This window comes from Oncorhynchus gorbuscha, linkage group LG07 (assembly GCF_021184085.1).
Source record: "Oncorhynchus gorbuscha isolate QuinsamMale2020 ecotype Even-year linkage group LG07, OgorEven_v1.0, whole genome shotgun sequence".
NCBI classification, from domain to species: domain Eukaryota; kingdom Metazoa; phylum Chordata; class Actinopteri; order Salmoniformes; family Salmonidae; genus Oncorhynchus; species Oncorhynchus gorbuscha.
Window position 1 is genome coordinate 38,858,507 of NC_060179.1, and position 22,894 is coordinate 38,881,400.

General features: G+C 44.9%; 1 protein-coding gene across 1 annotated transcript in view; it reads right to left on the reverse strand.

Annotated features, from left to right (window-relative positions):
• The window catches only part of LOC124038988 (supervillin-like), a 106,277-nt gene extending 89,338 nt beyond the window's left edge, over nucleotides 1–16,939 (reverse strand). The window contains exons 1-5 of the mRNA XM_046354888.1: nucleotides 16,592–16,939; nucleotides 16,150–16,526; nucleotides 8,735–8,818; nucleotides 5,838–6,800; nucleotides 5,332–5,523 (exon numbers count right to left, since the gene is read on the reverse strand). Of these exons, the coding sequence (XP_046210844.1) occupies nucleotides 5,332–5,523; nucleotides 5,838–6,800; nucleotides 8,735–8,818; nucleotides 16,150–16,526; nucleotides 16,592–16,939 (1,964 nt within the window). The remainder of the gene's footprint in view (nucleotides 1–5,331; nucleotides 5,524–5,837; nucleotides 6,801–8,734; nucleotides 8,819–16,149; nucleotides 16,527–16,591) is intronic.
• Between the last annotated feature and the right edge of the window lie 5,955 nt (nucleotides 16,940–22,894).

Consider the following 22,894-nt stretch of genomic DNA (forward strand, 5'->3'; position numbering starts at 1 on the left):
ACAGCTACCCAGAGATGAGAGATTGAGAGCGGAAAGAAAGCAGTAGATTTTCCCAGCAGTAGAAACAGAGGTAACGTGATAGGTGGTGTTAGGATATTAAACAGAATGTGTCCCTCACGGCACCCTATTCCCTATTTATGCATAACTTTTGACCAGGGAACAAATAGATCAATTCAAATATAGTGCACTACACTGAGAATAGGGTGCCATTTGGGACATAACCACAGAAATCAGAGTTTCTAACAGAGAGAGTTGCCCAATCTAAGGCATTACAGACTGCTAGACCTTAAGAATAAACAACAACAATAGGAGTGATTCATTCACCCTGGCGAGCATAGAGAGGCGAGCGCGGGTCACATGGAGTGTCCACTGCCAGGATACACTCAGCAACCACGAAACAAACCTTTGGGTTCTAATCTCCTGTCACGCTCTGCTGCCTGGCCAGAGAGCTTAGAGTCTGTGCTTAGGCCATCAGAGATTGGATGACTAGAAGGGAGGGAGGGTGAATCTATAAGTTTCTGAATGAGCCTGTGTGTGTGTTACAGTTCAAGTCGGAAGTTTACATACACTTAGGTTGGAGTAATTAAAGCTCGTTTTTCAACCACTCCACAAATGTCTTGTTAACAAACTATAGTTTTGGCAAGTCGGTTAGGACATCTACTTTGTGCATGACAAGTAATTTTTCCAACAATTGTGTACAGACAGATTATTTCACTTATAATTCACTGTATCACAATTCCAGTTGGTCATAAGTTTACATCGACTAAGTTGACTGTGCCTTTAAACAGCTTGGAAAATTACAGAAAATGTCATGGCTTTGGAAGCTTCTGATAGGCTAATTGACATAATTTGAGTCAATTGGAGGTGTGCCTGTAGATGTATTTCAAGGCCTACCTTCAAACTCAGTGCCTCTTCGCTTGGCATCAAGGAAAAATCAAAAGAAAATCAGCCAAGACCTCAGAAAAACAATTGTAGACCACCACAAGTCTGGTTCATCCTTGGGAGCAATGTTCAAATACATTCACGTTCATCTGTACAAACAATAGTACGCAAGTACAAACACCATGGGACCATGCAGCCGTCATACTGCTCAGGAAGGAGACGTGTTATGTCTCCTAGAGGTGAGCGTACTTTGGTGTGAAAACTGCAAATCAATCTCAGAACAACAGCAAATGTCCTTGTGAAGATGCTGGAGGAAACAGGTACAAACGTATCTATATCCACAGTAAAACAAGTCCTATATCGATATAACCTGAAAGGCCACTCAGCAAGGAAGAAGCCACTGCTCCAAAACCGCCATAAAAAAGCTAGACTACTGTTTGCAACTGCACATGGGGACAAAGATGGTACTTTTTGGACAAATGTCCTCTGGTGTGATGAAACAAAAAAATAACTGTTTGGCCATAATGACCACTGTTATGTTTAGAAGAACACCACCCCAACCGTGGCAGCATCAGGTTGGGGGGGTGCTTTGCTGCAGGAGGAACTGGTGCACTTCACAAAATAGATGGCATCATGGGGGAAAATAACATCTCAAGACATCATTCGGGAAGTTAAAGCTTGGTCGCAAATGGGTCTTCCAAATGGACAATGACCCTAAGCATACTTCCAAAGTTGTGGCAAAATGGCTTAAGGACAACAAAGTCAATGTATTGGAGTGGCCATCACAAAGCCCTGACTTCAATCCTATAGAACATTTGTGGGCAGAACTGAAAAAGCATGTGCGAGCAAGGAGGCCTACAAACCTGACTCAGTTACACCAGCTCTGTCAGAAGGAATGGGCCAAAATTCACCCAAATTATTGTGGGAAGCATGTGGAAGGCTACCCGAAACGTTTGACTCAAGTTAAACAATTTAGAGGCAATGCTACCAAATACTAATTGAGTGTATGTAAACTTCTGACCCACTGGGAATGTGATGAAAGAAATTAAAGCTGAAATAAATCACTCTTCTATTACTCTGACATTTCACAGTCTTAAATATAAAAGTGGTCATCCTAACTGACCTAAGACGGGGAATGTTTACTAGGATTAAATGTCAGAAATTGTGAAAAACTGAGTTGAAATGTATTTGGCTAAGGTGTATGTAAACTTCCAACTTCAACTGTATGTGAACACATGCTGTTGATTTATAAGAACTCATGTCAGCCTAAACAAACACTCCCTGCACACTAAACCCAATAGGATCTATATACTGTAGTCTTTTCCCATGGGGAGTGATGAGGGAGGACACTTCATTCTCCATAATTTCCTTTGCTGGCCAGGCAATGAGTCGGGCGAGAGGGATTTACATCAGACACCCTAACAGGCCTTCATCCCCGTCATTTGAAGTAGGAAGTCGTGGAAGGAGATCGGGGTGCCATCTGGCGATGAGTGGCTCATCTCCCTTTGCCATCGGTACTATTGGCCAACGTAAAATCGTTGGATGATAAAGTGGACGAACTACAAGAACGTATATCCTACCAACAGACATTAAAATTTGTAATATCTTATGTTTCATCGAGTCGTGACTGAACGACGACATGAATAACATACAGCTGGTGGGTTGTACACTGTATCGGCAGGATAGAACAGCAACCTCAGAGTATCTCATGATAAGTTGTAGACCACACTATCTACCTAGAGACTTTTCACCTATATTCTTCGTAGTTGTCTATTTACCACCACAAACCAATGCTGACACTAAGACCGCACACAATGAGCTGTATACAGCCATAAGCAAACAGGAAACCGCTCATCCAGAGGTGGTGCTCCTCGTACCTGGGGACTTTAAATCCGTTTTTACCAAATTTCTACCAGCAGGTTAAATGTGCAACCAGAGAAAAAAAACTCTATACCACCTTTAGTCCACACACAGATGTATACAAAGCTATCCCTCGGCCCTCATTTGGCAAATCTGACCATAATTATATCCTCCTGATTCCTGCTTACAAGCAAAAATTAAAGCAGGAATAGAAAAACTGGTCAGATAAAGCAGATGTTAAGCTACAGGACTGTTTTGCTAGCACAGACTGGAATATGTTCTGGGATTCTTCCGATGGCATTGAGGAATACACCACATCAGTCACTGGCTTCACTGGCTACAGGCAACATTCATACTGAGCAAAAAGGGTAGAGCTGCCACTTTCAATGAGCAGGACTCTAACACGGAAGCTTATAAGAAATCCACCTATGCCCCCCGATGAACAATCAAACAGGCAAAGCATCAATACAGGGCTAAGATTGAATCGTACTACACTGGCTCCGATGCTCATCGGATGTGGCAGGGCTTGCAAACTATTACAGACTGCAAAAGGGAACCACAGCCAAGAGCTACCCAGTGACACAAGCCCACCCGACGAGCTAAATTACTTCTATGCTCGTTTCGAGGCAAGTAACACTGAAACATGCATGAGAACATCAGCTGTTCCAGATGACTGTGTGATCACGCTCTCCGTAGCAGATGTGAGTAAGACCGTTAAACAAGTCGCTTTTTGGATAAAAGCGTCCGCTAAAATGGCATATATTATATATTATTATATTATTATTATTATTATATTAAGTCAACATTCCGAGCATGTACTGACCAACTGGCAAGTGTCTTCACTAACATTTTCAACCTATCCCTGTCTGAATCTGTAATACCAACATGTTTCAAGCAGACCACATAGTCCCTGTGCCCAAGAAAACTAAGGTAACCTGCATAAACAACTACAGACTTGTGGACCTCACGCCTGTAGCCATGAAGTGCTTTGAAAGGCTGGTCATGGCTCACATCAACATCATTATCCCAGAAACCCTAGACCCACTCCAATTTGCATACCGCCCCAGCAGATACACAGATGACGCAATCTCTATTGCACCCCACACTGCCCTTTCACGCCTGTACAAAAGGAACACCTATGTAAGAATGCTATTCATTGACTACAGCTTAGCGTTCAACACCATAGTGCCCTCAAAGATCATCACCAAGCTAAGGACCCTGGGCCTAAACACATCCCTCTGCAACTGGATCCTGGACTTCCTGATGGGCAGTCCCCAGGTGGTGAGGGTAGGTAACAACACATCTACCACGCTGATCCGCCCCGCAGGGGTGCGTGCTCAGTCCCATCCAGTGCTCCCTGTTCACTCATTACTGCACGGCCATGCACGACTCCAACACCATCATTAAGTTTGCCGATGATAACAGTGATAAGCCTGATCACCGACAACAACGAGAGCCTATACGGAGGAGGTCAGAGACCTGACCTTGTGGTGCCAGGACAACAACCTCTACCTCAACGTGATCAAGACAAAGGAGATGATAGTGGACTACAGGAAAAGGAGGACCGAGCACACCCCCATTCTCATCGACAGGGCTGTAGTGGAGCAGGTTGAGAGCTTCAAGTTCCTTGGCGTCCACGTTACCAACCAACTAACATGGTCCAAACACACCAACACAGTCGTGAAGAGGGCACGACAAAACCTATTCCCCCTAAGGAGACTGCAAAGATTTGACATGGGTCCTCAAAATCTTCTACAGCTGCACCATCGAGAGCATGACTGGTTGCATCACTGCCTGGTATGGCAACTGCTCGGCCTCTGACCGCAAGGCACTACAGAGGGTAGGCCCCAGTACATCACTGGGGCCAAGCTCCTGCCATCCAGGACTTCTATACCAAGCAGTGTCAGAGAAAGGCCTTACAATTGCCACTCCAGTCACCCTATTCATTCACGGTTCTCTCTGTTACCGCACGGCAAGTGGTACCAGAGCATCAAGTCTAGGTCCAAGAGGCTTCTAAACTTAAACAACCAAGCCATAAGACTCCTGAACATCTAATCAAATGGCTACCCAGACTATCTGCATTGCCCCACCCCCCCCCCCTCTTTTACGCTGCTGCTACTCTGTTATTATCTATGCATAGTCACTTTAATACCTCTACCTACATGTACATATTACCTCAACTAACCAGTTCCCCGCACGTTGACTCTGTACCGGTACCCCCTGTATATAGCCTCGCTATTGTTATTTTACTGCTGCTCTTTTAATTATTTTACTTTTATTTATTTTTTGAGGAATTTTTCTTAAAACTGCATTGTTGTTTAAGGGCTTGTAAGTAAGCATTTCACTGTAAGGTCTACTACACCAGTTGTATTCGCTGCATGTGAGAAATGCATTTTGATTTGATTTGAATAAAAAGCCAACACACATCTTACTGTATGTCAGGAACAGTACATGCGGCCGGAGAGAGAAAGCATAGGTTTCTGGATTAGCCTGTGTGAATGTGTGCATGTTCCTCCAGAGCTGAAAAAGATGAGGACTAATTCATTTTGTTTGCCATGCATTAGCCACAGCACACACAACCCACAGTACCTATCAGACCGGTGTCTCTCAGCGGTGGTGATGGGCTGGGTCCTAAACCTCTCTGAGGTCCTTCTACTCTCTCCAGGCGAGATAGAGAGTCTGCGCCCCCTGTCCCCCCTCCATGGGACCACTGTATTGTCCTGCACCCCTCTCCAGGGGACCTCCGCCCCCCCTGGGTACACCCACTTTATTTCCTCCTCTCTTTGGAGCACAACAAAGAGATGAAGGGTCGGGTGATGAAGAAAGGAAAGAAAAATAGCAGGGTGAGAGAACACAAGTAAGAGCAGGAAAATAGTAATTTAAGAATTGAAGCATACTTTTAATTTGATTCCCCACACATAATCCCAACCCCTGGATTTATAATTGGAGGAGCAATGAAGGCCACACTCATGCAACAATCACACTGATTATCATTTCGTGTTAGGCAGCGGATGACTGAGTTCCAAACAGAGAAGCCAGCCGCAACTCTTAGCAGAATGCATTGTAGAGCAGCACTGTATTACAGAACCACCTACAGCTCAGGTTTCCTGACGACTGGGGCAGTAGCAGTCGTAGCACTTTCCAGGTAGGAGTGACGAAGCTTGGCCACAGAGATACGAGCGTCCCTGGTCTCTAGTGGTCTCTGGTCTCTATTTCTGATCCCACCATCAATGGCCCCCCTCCGCAGGCCTGCTGCCTCTTTGACCGACCATGGCTCCTGGGCCCTGGGGATGGAGCCTCTAGGGGCCCCATGGGGCTCAGTGTCGGATGAGGAGCGGATGGAGGAGATGAAGGCATCAGTGGTTATGGTGGTGGCGGTTGGGCCTCCTCCCCTGTTCTGGATGTGGGTAGAGGCGGGGGCAACGCTTCTCTGGATGTAGATGGAGTTGTCACTCCACGGTTGTTGGCCCTTCTCCCTGGAGGCTCTGAGCTCTGCTCTGACCTCGGCGGCCTGCAGGCGGGTCATGGATTGTTCCATAGGTCTGATTGGTTCGGGGTCTGTGTCAGATTCCTCCCATCTCATCCTGGGTCTCTCTCCCCCTCTTTCCATGTACCATCCTCTGGGCTCAGCCTCCCTCCCCTGTCCCACTCCTTGGACTCCTCTGATCTCTGATGGCAGCACAGCTTTCCTGCCCTCCCTAGGGGCTCCCCTCTTCTCCTCTTCTTCCACTTCTCCCTCCATCTCCTTTTCCTCCTCTGGCAGAGGCTGTTGGGGCTGCTGTGCCCCGGAACCGGGGCCAGTAGACATGGACAGATAGCTGGGGTCATCACTCTGCCCAGAACGGGTGAGCTGAGGCTGGTGGTGAGAGTAGGACTTGGGGCCTGGAGAGTCAGTGGTGGTATACGCCGGAGCCTGGGGGTCATGGTGGTAGGCTGTGGACTGGGTGGTGATCTGGGGGTGTCTCCTGTACAGGGGGGCCTCGGGGACATGGTGGCCCAGCTCTGGACTCCTCTTTCGAACTCCCTCCTCCCTGGCCAGTCTGTCCCTAACTCTGATTCTTTAAGGAGAGAAAGAGGGTTTACAACACACTCCAGTTTGTACTGAAACTCAGAGAGTGCAGAGAGATAAATTATGGTAAATGCCCAACACATCCCCTTCCCTCAGCCACAAACATACCTTTGCCCCCCATCCCTCCCTCACCTCCTCCCTTCCTTCCCCTCGCTTATTCAAGCGTGGCTCCATTTAGAGAAAACAGTCAAAATGTAATCAATGATATAACCCAGAAATAAGAATGTAAAACCATCTGACCAGTGAGATACTAATGAGAAACACATGATGAACACCAAGTCACCAAACTTAAACAGGGAATCAATTGGATGCAGAGCATAGACAGATCACATGCTGGACGATGGTAGGGGTCGGTTGGTTGACAACACGCTAGGCTACAGCTGTTGTCAGGTGGTGGCTAATGCTTTTCCAACAGTAGTTAAATATAAAACAGTAGCTCTTTCCCATAAGACTTGATTTTGTGGTTCTGGGAGAGTTAAAACCAGCTGTATTGTACAGGTTAATCTCTCTGGAAGGCGGCTAGCATATGGCATAATCACACTCAGCTCTTCACCATTTTCCTATAGTACATCTAAGATGTTACTGGAACAGTTGACAGAGTGCCCTCTCCTTATTTTCCTTTCTCTCTTCACTGGCCTCTACTACTCAAGGTCCGGGAAGACTTCCACAGCTGAGCAGGCCTGGGCCTGGATTCACATCACATATCTTCAGAAGAAATCTCTTCTTAACTGCCATTTTTCCCTTAAAGGCCCAGTGCAGACAGCAACGTGATTTCCCTGTGTTTATATATAATTCCACACTATGAAGTTGGAATACCACTGTGAAATTGTGAAAATATTGATAATGCCCTTTTAGTGTAAGACCTGTTTGAAAAGAATACCTGAAATGTAAGCCTGTGTTGGTGGGGTGGGAGCTTTGGCCTGCCTGGGGACATCACAGCATGAAATTAGTTTGGCCAACAAGAGAGTTCCAAACCGCTCTACCAATAACAGCTAGTTTTCAGCTTTCTCCTCCCCACTCAGACAATCCTAACAAATATCTTGCTTGAGAAATTGCTCTTTGCTAAGAAGCTATTTTGTTTCTTTTTGACCATTTCAAATCGGAAAAAAATCACAGTAAGGTACTTAAATGTTACCCAGGAATGATTTGATGATGAAAACGGCTGCATTGGATCTTTAACTATAGACTTATGAGGAAAGTTAAGCAAAGCTTAGTCTGCTTTTCTCCTAATCTCTGAACGACACATTCCTTTTTGACTAAATCCGGTAATCAGGTATAGTGGGTCAGAAATGGTCTCCTATGATGTCAATGTCTTGAATATAGAAATTTAGTCCGCATAACTCTACTGGACTCCATTGTCTGTCTGTAATCACAAGGTTACCACTGCTTTGAGTCCAGATCCAATGATCTGATTGTTGAAATCTAGAAAAAGGAAACGAAGAGGAGCTAATGGCGCTAACAGCAATACTTTTCCCAGTTCTAATTTCACATTTCTCTGACTATGTGTGTGGGCCTGAGAGAGAGAGGATACATTACTGGAGATATCTGCTGAGTCAAGATAGAGAGGAGTGGGGGATGAGTCGTGACTAAAAGGGTTTTTCCCCCACTGTGACTCTCAGCATCATCCTCCCCTCTCCCTCAGTCTGGCCTAGTCAGCAGAGAGTAACAGAGAGAGTACCTCAATAGAGCACTTACTGTAGGTAACTCTACATATCTATAAGTCATTGAGATAGAAACATCTGCAGTCATTGGACAACCTGAATGGAGGTGGGAAGGGTGAGAATTTGGTCAATAAAATGAGACCTCGGCAACACTATGTTGATGGGGGGTGAGGTCAGATGTGACAATGCCATGATGGGATAGGTTAAGGTAGGTTAAGAGATGGGCATGTGGAGGGGGGGGGGGGTCAGACACCCACTGTACCTGGAGGGCCAGTTGATAAGGGACTGGGTGTTGCCTGCCGAATCAGTCTGGAGGAACCAATCGCTGGGTGGTTTCACTTCCGGGCTGTACCAATGGGACGGGAGATGCAGTGAGTCAGCGACACACTTGGGCATGTCCAAAATGGCACTATTATTCCCATGTAGTGCATTACTCCTGTGGAGCTCTGGTCAAAAGCAGTGCACAATATAGGGAATAGGGTGTAATTTTGGACGCACACTGGGTGAGTGCGTGGCTTGCGGCTAGACTGCCCAGCGTTTCACTTTTAGCACACACACACACGATTGACTTCATATTGAACTTGACCAAAAACGACCATACATCTGCCTGGTACTTCAATGGATATCCCATTCTCTAGTAGTTTAGTGCACGCTCTGTTATGATACTGGTATTTGGAGAAATGTCAACAAACGATGAAATATGAAACAAATCCTCTCCAGGAACATTAATCAAAATGAACAATGAATTGGGGTTTATGGGGTTGGGTTTTATGAAAATAATAGGACCATACAGAGTCAGACCAGTGGAGGCTGCTGAAGGGAGAACGGCTCATAATAATGGCTGGAACGGAGCCAATGGAACGGCATCAAACCATGTGTTTGATACCATTCCACTGATTCCTCTCCAGCCATTACCATGAGCCCGTCCTCCCCAATTAAGGTGCCACCATCCTCCTGTAATACAGACATAAAGTGGCTGTTCCACTGGATGTCATAAGGTGAATGCACCAATTTGTAAGTCGCTCTGGATAAGAGCGTCTGCTAAATGACTTAAATGTAAATGTAATGATAACACAAAACAGCAGCATGTATTGCATTGCACACAGTGTACTGTACATACTATACATGGACTCACTCTGTGTGCAATAATATTGATTAACATTTTTGAAAAACTACCCCTCAGTCAAGTAGCGAATTTCAAGCACATATTCAACCAGTCCAAGGTTTTCCAATGCCTTGCAAAGAAGGGCACCACTTAGAAGATATATATATATTTAAAAAAAGAAGAATGAATATCCCTTTGAGCAAGGTGAAGTTTGGATGGTGTATTTATACACTGAGGCACTACAAAGATAGAGGCGTCCTTCCCAACTCAGTTGCCGTAGAGTAAGAAACTGCCTTTTGTAAACACTGCACGTGCATGATTTGGTCCTAAAAAAGGAATTTAAAAAATCCCTGTGTAGTCCGGACATATACATAGTATATGTCCTTCCTTATCGGTCTTACCGATATCCAGAGCCATAACTTCCTAGTATAGAGGGCTGTACCGGATTGAGACTTCTATCTATTCTATGCAGAAAGGAGAGATATTTAAATAACTAGTCATAGGTCTTTCTGTAGAGGAGAACAAAAGGAAGGAAGTAGGGTGTCGCGGGACGATATGTGATCTACTGGCTCGGTCCTATGTATCAAAATCAGATTTTTTATTTTATTTTTTACATTGGACAAAAAGTAGAGACTCAGAGCTAAAAAACGCTATATCATCGCAGTGCTTGCTGTGTTACTAAAGATCCTGGTTTGATACGGGGCTGTGTTGCCGCCCGCCATGACCGGGAGACCCATGAGGCGACGCGCAATTGGCCCAGCGTCGTCCGGGTTAGGGGAGAGTTTGGCCGGGATGTCCTTGTTCCATCGCGCTCGAGCGACTCCTGTGGTGGGCCTGGCGCATGCATGCTATCACGGTTACCAGGTGTATGGTGTTTCCTCCGACACATTGGTGCGGCTGGCTTCCGGGTTAAGCGTGCATTGTTCCAAGAAGCAGTGCCGCTTGGCAGGGTTGTGTTTTGGAGGACGCACGGCTCTCCATACGGGAGTTGCAGCGACTGGACAAACTGTAACTACCAATTCGATATGACGAAATCAGGGAGGAAAATGTGGTGAAAAAAATTTAAGAAAATAAATGACAGAGTGAAAGAAAGAGGATAAGGAAAAAAAAGAGAGCTAGTGAGTGATAGACAGCTAGCCCTCTGCTCCATGACCTAAACCCTAAACTCTTTCTCCAGGCTGGCGGTTTGGCATGGTGTTGCTGGCCTTCATCAGCCCCAGCTGTGTCTCTGTATGCTGTCATAGTTCTGACCGAGGAGTCACACAGTGCACCCCGTAACCCAACACCTCTTCTGATGGTTAACGCAACACAGCTGCTGCTAAGTTTTGAAACCCGAGAGTGAGAGACAGAGACAGCGAGAGAGAGCGACAGACACAGAGAGACCGACACAGAGACAGATGAGGGAAAGAGTAATGCCTGGTGGGATGTGGAATATAAATGCCCCCCTTAGTGAGTACACATTTACTACCTGCAGGGTACAGCAAGGCCAAGAGCTGGCTGTTAAAAGACTGGAGGGGAGGAGTATGAAGAGCACTGGAAAAAACATTGGAAAATGCAATGCCTTCGGACACCGAACTGCATTGGCCAGGACTGTGAATGCCAAATGAAGAATTCCTTAACTATTTGGTGAGGATATCTAACATTGACAGTGCCATTTTTTAGAACATGACACCAGTACAGTTTCACCGCCTGAAATAAAGGGCTTTGGGTGACTTTGGCTCAGTCATAAGCTGTGTTCGAAAACCCATACTAACATACTGTATGCTACACACTTAATGAGTATAAACGGCATACTAATGGTTCATTTTAGTATACTGTACATGAACAATATCCTTTCAGTTGAGCGTACTAGCTCTTCGCCGGTCTACCGGAAGTTGATGCTGTTGCTATGCAACCTTTTGTTAGCTTGTTAGCATAAAAATGACTAGTTAGACATTTTACGACTTCAGGGGTGTTATTAAACTCAATTTGGAGTGCCAGAGTGCTTGTGTTGTCAGATTGTAAATTCAGAGCGTCTCGCTCTGGGAGCGCACACTTCAGAGCTTGAGCTGCGAGGCGACCTAAACTGGAACATGCTTAACACCCCAGCCATCCTACAATCTAAACTTGATGCCCTCAATCTCACACAAATTATCAATGAACCTACCAGGTACCTCCCCAGAGCCTTAAACACAGGCACCCTCATAGATATCATCCTAACCAACTTCCCCTCTTAATACACCTCTGCTGTCTTCAACCAAGATCTCAGCAACGATCACTGCCTCATTGCCTGCATCCGTAATGGGTCAGCGGTCAAACGACCTCCACTCATCACTGTAAAACGCTCCCTGAAACACTTCAGCGAGCAGGCCTTTCTAATCGACCTGGCCGGGGTATCCTGGGAGGATATTGATCTCATCCCGTCAGTAGAGGATGCCTGGATATTTTTTTTAAATGCCTTCCTAACCATCTTAAATAAACATTCCCCATTCAAGAAATTTAGAACTAGGAACAGATATAGCCCTTGGTTCTCCCCAGACCTGACTGCCATTAACCAACACAAAAACATCCTATGGCGTTCTGCATTAGCATCGAACAGCCCCCGTGATATGCAGCTGTTCAGGGAAGCTAGAAACCATTATACACAGGCAGTTAGAAAAGCCAAGGCTAGCTTATTCAAGCAGAAATTTGCTTCCTGCAACACTAACTCAAAAAAAGTTCTGGGACACTGTAAAGTCCATGGAGAATAAGAACACCTCCTCCCAGCTGCCCACTGCACTGAAGATAGGAAACACCGTCACCACTGATAAATCCACCATAATTGAGAATTTCAATAAGCATTTTTCTACGGCTGGCCATGCTTTCCACCTGGCTACTCCTACCCCGGTCAACAGCACTGCACCCCCAACAGCAACTCGCCCAAGCCTTCCCCATTTCTCCTTCTCCCAAATCAATTCAGCTGATGTTATGAAAGAGCTGCTAAATCTAGACCCCTACAAATCAGCCGGGCTAGACAACCTGGACCCTTTCTTTCTAAAATTATCTGCCGAAATTGTTGCCACCCCTATTTACTAGCCTGTTCAACCTCTCTTTCGTGTCGTCTGAGATTCCCAAAGATTGGAAAGTAGCTGCGGTCATCCCCCTCTTCAAAGGGGGGGACACTCTTGACCCAAACTGCTACAGACCTATATATATCCTACCATGCCTTTCTAAGGTCTTCGAAAGCAAAGTCAACAAACAGATTACCGACCATTTCGAATCTCACCATACCTTCTCTGCTATGCAATCTGGTTTCAGAGCTGGTCATGGGTGCACCTCATTCACGCTCAAGGTCCGAAACAATATCTTAACCGCAATCGATAAGAAACATTACTGTGCAGCCGTATTCATTGATCTGGCCAAGGCTTTCGACTCTGTCAATCACCACATCCTCATCGGCAGACTCGACAGCCTTGGTTTCTCAAATGATTGCCTCGCCTGGTTCACCAACTACTTCTCTGATAGAGTTCAGTGTGTCAAATCGGAGGGTCTGCTGTCCGGACCTCTGGCAGTCTCTATGGGGGTGCCACAGGGTTCAATTCTTGGACCGACTCTCTTCTCTGTATACATCAATGAGGTCGCTCTTGCTGCTGGTGAGTCTCTGATCCACCTCTACGCAGACGACACCATTCTGTATACTTCCGGCCCTTCTTTGGACACTGTGTTAACAACCCTCCAGGCAAGCTTCAATGCCATACAACTCTCCATCCGTGGCCTCCAATTGCTCTTAAATACAAGTAAAACTAAATGCATGCTCTTCAACCGATCGCTACCTGCACCTACCCGCCTGTCCAACATCACTACTCTGGACGGCTCTGACTTAGAATACATGGACAACTACAAATACTTAGGTGTCTGGTTAGACTGTAAACTCTCCTTCCAGACCCATATCAAACATCTCCAATCCAAAATGTAAATCTAGAATTGGCTTCCTATTTCGCAACAAAGCATCCTCCACTCATGCTGCCAAACATACCCTTGTAAAACTGACCATCCTACCAATCCTCGATTTTGGCGATGTCATTTAAAAAATAGCCTCCAATACCCTACTCAACAAATTGGATGCAGTCTATCACAGTGCAATCCGTTTTGTCACCAAAGCCCCATATACTACCCACCATTGCGACCTGTACGCTGTCGTTGGCTGGCCCTCGCTTCAAACTCGTCGCCAAACCCACTGGCTCCATGTCATCTACAAGACCCTGCCAGGTAAAGTCCCCCCTTATCTCAGCTCGCTGGTCACCATAGCATCTCCCACCTGTAGCACACGCTCCAGCAGGTATATCTCTAGTCACCCCCAAAACCAATTCTTTCTTTGGCCGCCTCTCCTTCCAGTTCTCTGCTGCCAATGACTGGAACGAACTACAAAAAGATCTGAAACTGGAAACACATCTCCCTCACTAGCTTTAAGCACCAACTGTCAGAGCAGCTCACAGATTACTGCACCTGTACATAGCCCACCTATAATTTAGCCCAAACAACTACCTCTTTCCCAACTGTATTTAATTAATTAATTTTGCTCCTTTGCACCCCATTATTTTTATTTCTACTTTGCACATTCTTCCATTGCAAAACTACCATTCCAGTGTTCTACTTGCTATATTGTATTTACTTTGCCACCATGGCCTTTTTTTGCCTTTACCTCCCTTCTCACCTCATTTGCTCACATCGTATATAGACTTGTTTATACTGTATTATTGACTGTATGTATGTTTGTTTTACTCCATGTGTAACTCTGTGTCGTTGTATCTGTCGAACTGCTTTGCTTTATCTTGGCCAGGTCGCAATTGTAAATGAGAACTTGTTCTCAACTTGCCTACCTGGTTAAATAAAGGTGAAATAAATAAATAAAACACTGGACACTCGGGCTGAGGAGTAGGGTGATTCGAGCATTCTGACCATACAACTGCAGTCAAGCACCTAAACTAACGTTGGCTAGCTTGCTAGTTACTTCCAGACACAAATGAGACCACTCTGATCATTTTACTCGCCCTAGCAGAGCCAGTTAGGAAGTTATGTGCTGCTGGCAACAATTTAATTACGTTTTTTGCCAACATTTACAGACACCGGCCATATTCAACGGGTGTTGAGCGCTAGTAAATTTATTGCGCTCTGGTACACTCAGACGAAAGTGCTCTGAAATAGATTAGATAGCCAGAGCTTATTTATGAAAGCACCCGAATGTCCATTGAGAACGCACAATGACGATACCATTTAGCTAAGAACGACAAGAATAATCAAGTCGATAAACCATTGGATAGTTAGCAATTAGACAGCCTATAGTTAATATATACTGGCAAGTTTGATGTTTTATTAGCCAACTAACATACCGGTACATACTGCTATAATGATATGCTATGTGGTTCGTAAGGACAGTGTAGCTAACAAATTGTCAGCCAACATAACGTGTAAGGTAACTTATTTGAAAAGTCATTGCTTAATTACATTGTTTAACATTTTCTTAACATTTGTCATGATTCGTTAAAGCAATGAATTTGTATCTGCTCTCGTCGTACTTTGGCTGCATATTTTCCGCCATTTCCTTCAAATCTAAAAACGATGTGAAGCCACGCCCATTTCCTGAAGAATTGCATTATGGGCCCTAAAGTACGGAAATAGTGTCCACTGCGTGTATACTACAAATTTTGGCAAATTTAGTATGACATCCGGGAACTTTTGGCTTACTAACCATATCCATGCTTTGACCAATAAGCATACTACATACTTAAATCACGCCACAAATAGTATGGTTAGGGCGGTTAGTGTGAGGATTCGAACACCGCTCTAGTCTGATAGCAACTGTGCAATTATAGTAGATTCTTAATATAATTTTGACTTAAACTAAATCACCAAAGCAACTCCTTTTATCTAGTCTAATGTATCATCTTAACAATACAGGTTGCTGTTAAACATGAAAGTCATGCACTAACATCAATGCCTGATCTGAGGTCAGTTCAGAATTAAGTCCTCTCAGTCCGAGCTGCGTGTCTGTTTGAACCCTTTTGGACTGACAGCCTGCCTGCGCTGCACTTTAATTCCACTCCAGACAACAGCTCTGGGTTCAGATTGTGGTTTGAAATAATGTGTGGTGGTCAAAAGTAGTGCATTATATAGGGAATAGGGTGCCATTTGGGACACAGTCAATGTTCCTGCCAAGAGGACGACTTTGTGAGGGGGCGAGCGATGAGTGTGCTGCAAGCCTAATGGATAATGTGTCATCTTCCAGTCCCAAACGCAGCCCACCCATCCTTCCATAGGAGGACATTAAAAACCAGACACACAGGAGCATCTCCTTACGCACACGCTAACACACATTCACACACACGCCCCCAAACATAGGGCCGGGGTCAGAGAGGGGGACAGGCTCTGGGCTGGAGCGAGCACAGGCACTGTAGTTCTGTTAAAGGCATCTAGGAGACGCAGTGTGTGTGTGTGGGTGGGTGTGTGAGGGAGATACAGAGACTCTCTTTCTCTCCATCTGTTATGTTTACAGTAAGGGGACAGAGAAAGAGCGAAGCAGATCTAGACATAGTGTAGGAGGTAGGGCCACTCACCCCTGTCTGCTGAGGATGTTGTGGGCCTGTTGCTCTATGAACAGGTCCCCAGGGGACACCTTCTGTTTGGGGGAGGGCAGCAAGGACTTCCGGCCAGTCTTGGGTGAGCTGGGGGGCAACCCCATGATGGTGTTGTGCTTAGCAACGGGCACTTTGGCAGAGGTCGACGACGTCACATCCATGTAGGTGGAGGAAGATGGCGGCTGCGGCTCGGGGGCTTTGATGTTCCTCTCCTGCTGAGCCGCCCTGCGCTGGTTCTCCAGGTTGATGTTCCTCTCCTGCTGAGCCGCCCTACGCTGGTTCTCCAGGTTCTCCACCCTCTCCCTCTCTGTGAATGAGTCAACCCTGGGTCGCCCCTGGCCAGGCTTGCCGTAGCCCTGTGGTGGGGGGCCACTCTACCCACCCTGGATCTACTGGATGTGTAGGAGTGTTCATCCCCCACAGACTCTGCCCTGCAGCGTGTTTCTGGGTGTGTGTAGCCCTGTTGCCTCTCAGAGGAAGAAGCCAACTCCTTGAGTCCACAGGAGGCACCGTATCGGGAAGAGAAGTGGTCAGTGACAGTGGTGTCTGGCTCTTGGTCCAGCGAGATACCATAGCGCTCGGCCAACTGGCGACGCCTTTCTGCCTTGTAGCGAGCGATCCGCTCCACCTTAGAGTCCAGGTCGGAACCAGCGGGGTCTGTGGGTTCGGTGAGGACGGTCTGGGTCTGTTCCTCAGGTCTGCACCGGGCTCTAGACTGCCTCTCTGGAGCAGTGACCAGCTGATGGGTCATCATCTCTGGACTCTCCATGTCCTCCTTACTGTAACGTTGTACTGTGACTGGGGATAGAGGGAGAGACCATTGTTGCTTCAGACTATTACATTATGTATGGACTAAAACACTACGCAAGTAATATATAATGCATGATGTCAATGTATATCTTGCAAATGACTTAATACTGTAAGCAAATATTGACCAAATTCATATTAAAAAGCATGGGTCAGGTCTCTTTATTTATATGGTATATGGAGCTCTGATTATGCTCTAGTGCTGTCATTCTGTGGGTTGCGTAGGTAGCTGATGCAGCCATGTAGGAACTCCAGGTACAAGTTTAGTGAGTGGGTGACTGTATTCTGTTGTGCCTAGGTGTCCTTGTCCTCACTGACAAAGGGTACTCTGTGTAGTGTGTGTGTCCTCACCAACACAGGGGTCACAGGTGTCCGAGGCGTGTGTGTAACGGGGCATGTCTTCCTCTACCAGCTGATTGGTCACCAGGCCTGGGCAGCTGGGTAATATGGCAGGATGCACTTCGCTCTCTATGCCCTCCAACCGCCGGGCAAACCTCTCCTTCCTACACAATCAGACAGAGTCAAATACACACACAGTGACACACACAAACACACACAGTGACACACACAACACACACACACAGTGACACACACAAACACACACACAGACACACACACACACACTGACACACAGACACACACACACACACTGACACACAGACACACACACACACACACACACACTGACACACAGACACACTGACACACAGACACACTGACACACACACAGACACAGTGACACACACACAGTGACACACACACAGTGACACACACAGTGACACACACAGTGACACACACACAGTGACACACGCACAGTGACACACACGCACAGTGACACACACGCACAGTGACACACACGCACAGTGACACACACACACGTTCTCATCCATCACGAATGTCTCAGTTGTACCTGTTCATTTCCGAGTCACAGCTAGTGCTTTGGCTGAAGCCTTCAAAATGCTTCCTCAATTCTGAAACTGGACAGATGAAAACACAGGTAGGTTAAACAGGATAAAACTGGAAAGTAGATAATAAAGTCTATTCAATTCAGTAGTCATTATAAGAGAGAGACACACTTCACAGCAGATGAGGATGGACAGTTTAAGCTCACATTAGCCAACAGAGTTTACTGTAAGTTCAAACCGATCTTGGACAGGCTACTGTCACATCTAGAGCAAGAATAGATCTCGGTTTGTTTGTGGGTCTTGTTATAAGGTGCCGCCGATTCCTCCAGTAGCAGACTCTGTTCTCTACAACACAGTGACAAATCGCTGAGAGACACATTCACAAAGGAACTGACAAAATCTGCATCCCACTTTGATAATAGAAAGAGTACAATCTGCTACTGACTAATTGACTTAGCAAAATAAGTAGTTACACTCTGAATCTTTCAAGTCATTGATCAAGCCCTACATAGAGACAGAGATCACACAAAATGCACCCAGACCCACAGGCTGTGTTTACACAGGCATCCCAATTCTCATCTTCTGGGCAATTATTAGCGAAAGATCTAATCCGATTGTTCAAAATACTAATTACAGGCAAAAAGAACATAATTTGTCTGCCTGTGTAAACACAGCAGTCAGGTAATGGCCTATTGGGTTGGACTGAACCGGACAGCCCCTCTATGGGGACAGACAGACAGAGTCCTATCCATGAGCTCATAGGAAAGGAGCTGCACTGTAGTCAGGATAAACAGAACAGTACAGTACAGCTTGTTACGCGTGTTACTGCTGGACACCACATGTAATAAAGCAACTTTTCAATACACAACAGAAACAAAACAACCAAACGCACTCCAAGTGCCATGTGCCCTGGCCTCTCTGTGTGAGCACACACTGAGGGAAACCTAAAATGTTACCTAAAATTATCGACACCGACCAAACAGAACAATTATTGTGGACATTTTGCTGATATCGTTTATTATTATAAATAAACTTTAGGGCCCTACTAGAGAAATGAGATGTTAGAAATTAAATCATTTTGATTGTTAACGGAGAAATTGATAGCTACAACATTCAATGTAGTAGTACAAGTTTAAGGGTAAAATAAATAACTGTGGTGCACGTTCATGGTATAAACTTAACGTTTTATTTATCGCTATCGTGACAATTCAGTCAATTTACCGCGATATGGATCGCCCAGGGCCCGGTTTTCCGATAGCGATGGAACTTCGGCGTACAAGTGTTTTAACAATGCATCTTTCCTACAACAGCCAAAGATGTAACATGCGTTGCCCACAACATCGCACAGGGAGAACGGTCGCTAAGTGCATTGTTGGAGCATGTGTCGATACTGATAGGATCGAAAGAAAGGGAGAGCTGCTCTTGGATCAGCTTTCTTCATTCAAATCTTTCCTTAACATTGCAATTATTTCACATTACCAACAACATCAGCTCCTAGAAATATTACTACCTACAGCTCCAAATATTAAGGCAACTTATTCTATACTTCCCCAATAAATTGCACTAAAATCACCGATTTGGCAAATCATTGCGCACATGTTAGGCTACTCAAGAAATAGATTGAGACAAATTACAGACACTAGCCTACAATTAGCAAAAAAACAATTGATTGAACATGAAATGTATTTCAATATGATTGAAATAGGCCTAAAGCCTACTGTTTATATTTTAATGCACTCATCTCAGTTTTCATTTGAAACATATTTTTATTCATTGTTTCTTTGTAACACTTGCATAGAGAACTTTGTATTTGTAGTCAACTTTGTTCTGAAGTTAATCAGATGCGTAACCTTTATTTAACTAGGCAAGTCAGTTAAGAATAAATTCTTATTTACAATGACGGCCTACACCGGCCAAACCCGGATGACGCTGGGCCAATTGTGCACCGCCCTATGGGACTCCCAATCACGGCCGGTTGTGATACAGCCTGGATTCGAACCAGGGTGTCTGTGGTGACGCCTCTAGCACGAAGATGCAGTGCCCACTCGGGAGCCTGAGAGATGGATACTCCATGTGATTCTACATTTAGCGGAGGACTCGTGTGTATAAAGTGATGCGGGAGAGCAAAGAGCATCTAACGACGCACTTAGCTGTTCTACGAGTGGTCTGAGCGTTAGCGTACAAGTGTTTTGAAGTGCTTACACACTGTTCACGTGAAAAAATATTTATATTATTTCTGACTGAACCTTGTCAAAGCAGTAAGCACCCTCAGTTATACAACAGGCACCACTTCCCTCAACCCCATAACTCTGGGAAAGTATCCTTTGTCCGAGAATATGCCCCAAATGGAATTCCCTATATAGTGCACAACTTTTGACCAGGGCCAAAAGGGCTTTGGTCAAATGTAGTGCACTACATAGAGAATAGGGTGCCATTTGAGATGCAAACTTTGTGAGATAGAGTCATGTGTTTCATGCACCACAGCATGCTGAAACAGAAAGCCGTGAGTCACCTTTAGGGAGGCTTGCCAAGAGATTTACATCTATATCATTGGTGTTCTTGGCAGGGGTGTTTTTCTCTTCGAACAAGAACCCTTTCTGGAAGCTGCAGGAAAAACAAATATAAACAGAACAGCTCAGTCAGTCATAACCAATTATATATATAAACACTAGATTGCTGATGCTATGTACAGTTATGTACAAAGTTTGCTGATTCAGTGTCTTTATATATTTTTGTCAGATGTTACTATGGAATATTGAAGTATAATTACAAGCATTTCATATGTGTCAAAGGCTTTTATCGACAATTACATGAAGTTGAAGCAAATATTCAATATTTGCAGTGTTGAGCCTTCTTTTTCAAGACCTCTGCAATCTGCTCTGGTATGCTGTCAATTAACTTCTGGGCCACATCCTGACTGACGGCAGCCCATTCTTGCATAATCAATGCTTGGAGTTTGTCAGAATGTGTGGGTTGTGTTTCGCCTCTTGAGGATTGACCACAAGTTCTCAATGGGATTAAGGTCTGGGGAGTTTCCTGGCCATGGACCCCAAAAATTTATTTTTTGTTCCCCGAGCCACTTAGTTATCACTTTTGCCTTAAGGCAAGGTGCTCCATCATGCTGGAAAAGGCATTGTTCGTCACCAAATTGTTCCTGGATGGTTGGGAGAAGTTGCTCTCAGAGGATGTGTTGGTACCATTCTTTATTCATGGCTGTGTTCTTAGGCAAGATTGTGAATGAGCCAAATCCCTTGGCTGAAAAGCAATCCCACACATGGATGCTCAGGATGCTTTACTGTTGGCATGACACAGGACTGATGGTAGCACTCACCTTGTCTTCTCCGGGACAAGCTTTTTTCCAGATGCCCCAAACAATCTGAAAGGGGATTCATCAGAGAAAATGACTTTACCCCAGTCTTCAGCAGTCCAATCCCTGTACCTTTTGCAGAATATCAGTCTGTCCCTGATGTTTTTCCTGGAGAGAAGTGTCTTCTTTGCCCTCCTTCTTGACACCAGGCCATCCTCCAAAAGTATTTGCCTCACTGTGCATGCAGATGCGCTCACACCTGCCTGCTGCCATTCCTGAGCAAGCTCTGTACTGCTGGTGCCCCGATCCCACAGCTGAATCAATTTTAGGAGATGATCCTGGAGCTTGCTGGACTTTCTTGGGCGCCCTGAAGCCTTCTTCACAACAATTGAACCGCTCTCCTTGAAGTTCTTGATGATCCGATAAATGGTTGATTTAGGTGCAATCTTAATGGCAGCAATATCCTTTCCTGTGAAGCCCTTTTTGTGCAAAGCAATGATGACGGCACGTGTTTCCTTGCAGGTAACCATGGTTGACAGAGGAAGAACAATGATTCCAAGCACCACCCTCCTTTTGAAGCTTCCAGTCTGTTATTCAAACTCAATCAGCATGACAGAGTGATCTCCAGCCTTGTCCTCATCAACACTCACACCTGTGTTAACGAGAGAATCACTGACATCACTGTCAGCTGGTCCTTTTGCAGCAGGGCTAAAATGCAGTGGAAATGTTTTTTGGTGGATTCAGTTCATTTGTATGGCAAAGAGGGACTTTGCAATTAATTGCAATTCATCTGATCACTCTTCGTAACATTCTGGAGTATATGCAAATTGCCATCATACAAACTGAGGCAGCAGACTTTGTGAAAATTCATTTTGTGTCATTCTCAAAACTTTTGGCCACAACTGTATTGGTCAATGAAAGGCTTTGAAGCTACCGGTTGGCCATATTGGTTCTTCTCAGAAGACGCAGTAGAATTATACAGTATTTCAATTATATATGCTAAGGACAAAATGACACATATTTAAGTATCTTGTTGTGGTAGTGGGGACAGTAACATTGGTGCTCTCCAAAAATGTTACGTTAAAATGTTGAAACAAATGTTTTTCTATATTTCAATGTTTTTATTTGTATGTTTAGCTCACATAATATAATTTTAACGTATACATTAAGGCGTCTGTAATAGAATAAATGTGGCATAAGCAAATTACATTAATAAATGCATTTCTACAGCTTACAAAATATATATTTTTTGTTACAAACTGTTGGGGAGTAGTAAAATAGAGGAGCAGCGGTTTCAAATCATCTCCCCCTGTCAGTCATCTTGTGTGCATAGTATATAAATAATTGGTCAGAACAATGTCCATGGGTTAATTTCAGTAAGCAGAAATTAACAATGTAATTATATTCTGGTTGCATCTCAAATGCCACCCTATTCTCTGTAGTGCACTACCCAAAAGTATTGATATAGGGAATAGGGTAAAAACAATGCACTGAAAGAGGAATCAATGGCTGGGTTAGAAAACGGGGAACTGGATTCTTAGGAGGTCATGCGGACATCCAAATGTTAAAAAAAATATCTTTGGAAGAGAGAGAGAATCTAAATAGCCGACCAGTAAATCTTGGCCCTAAGTTCTTCCTATTAGCAACTAAAATAAGTCATTATCAAAACTATGTGCAGTTATTTTCAGTAATAGGCTGATTACGT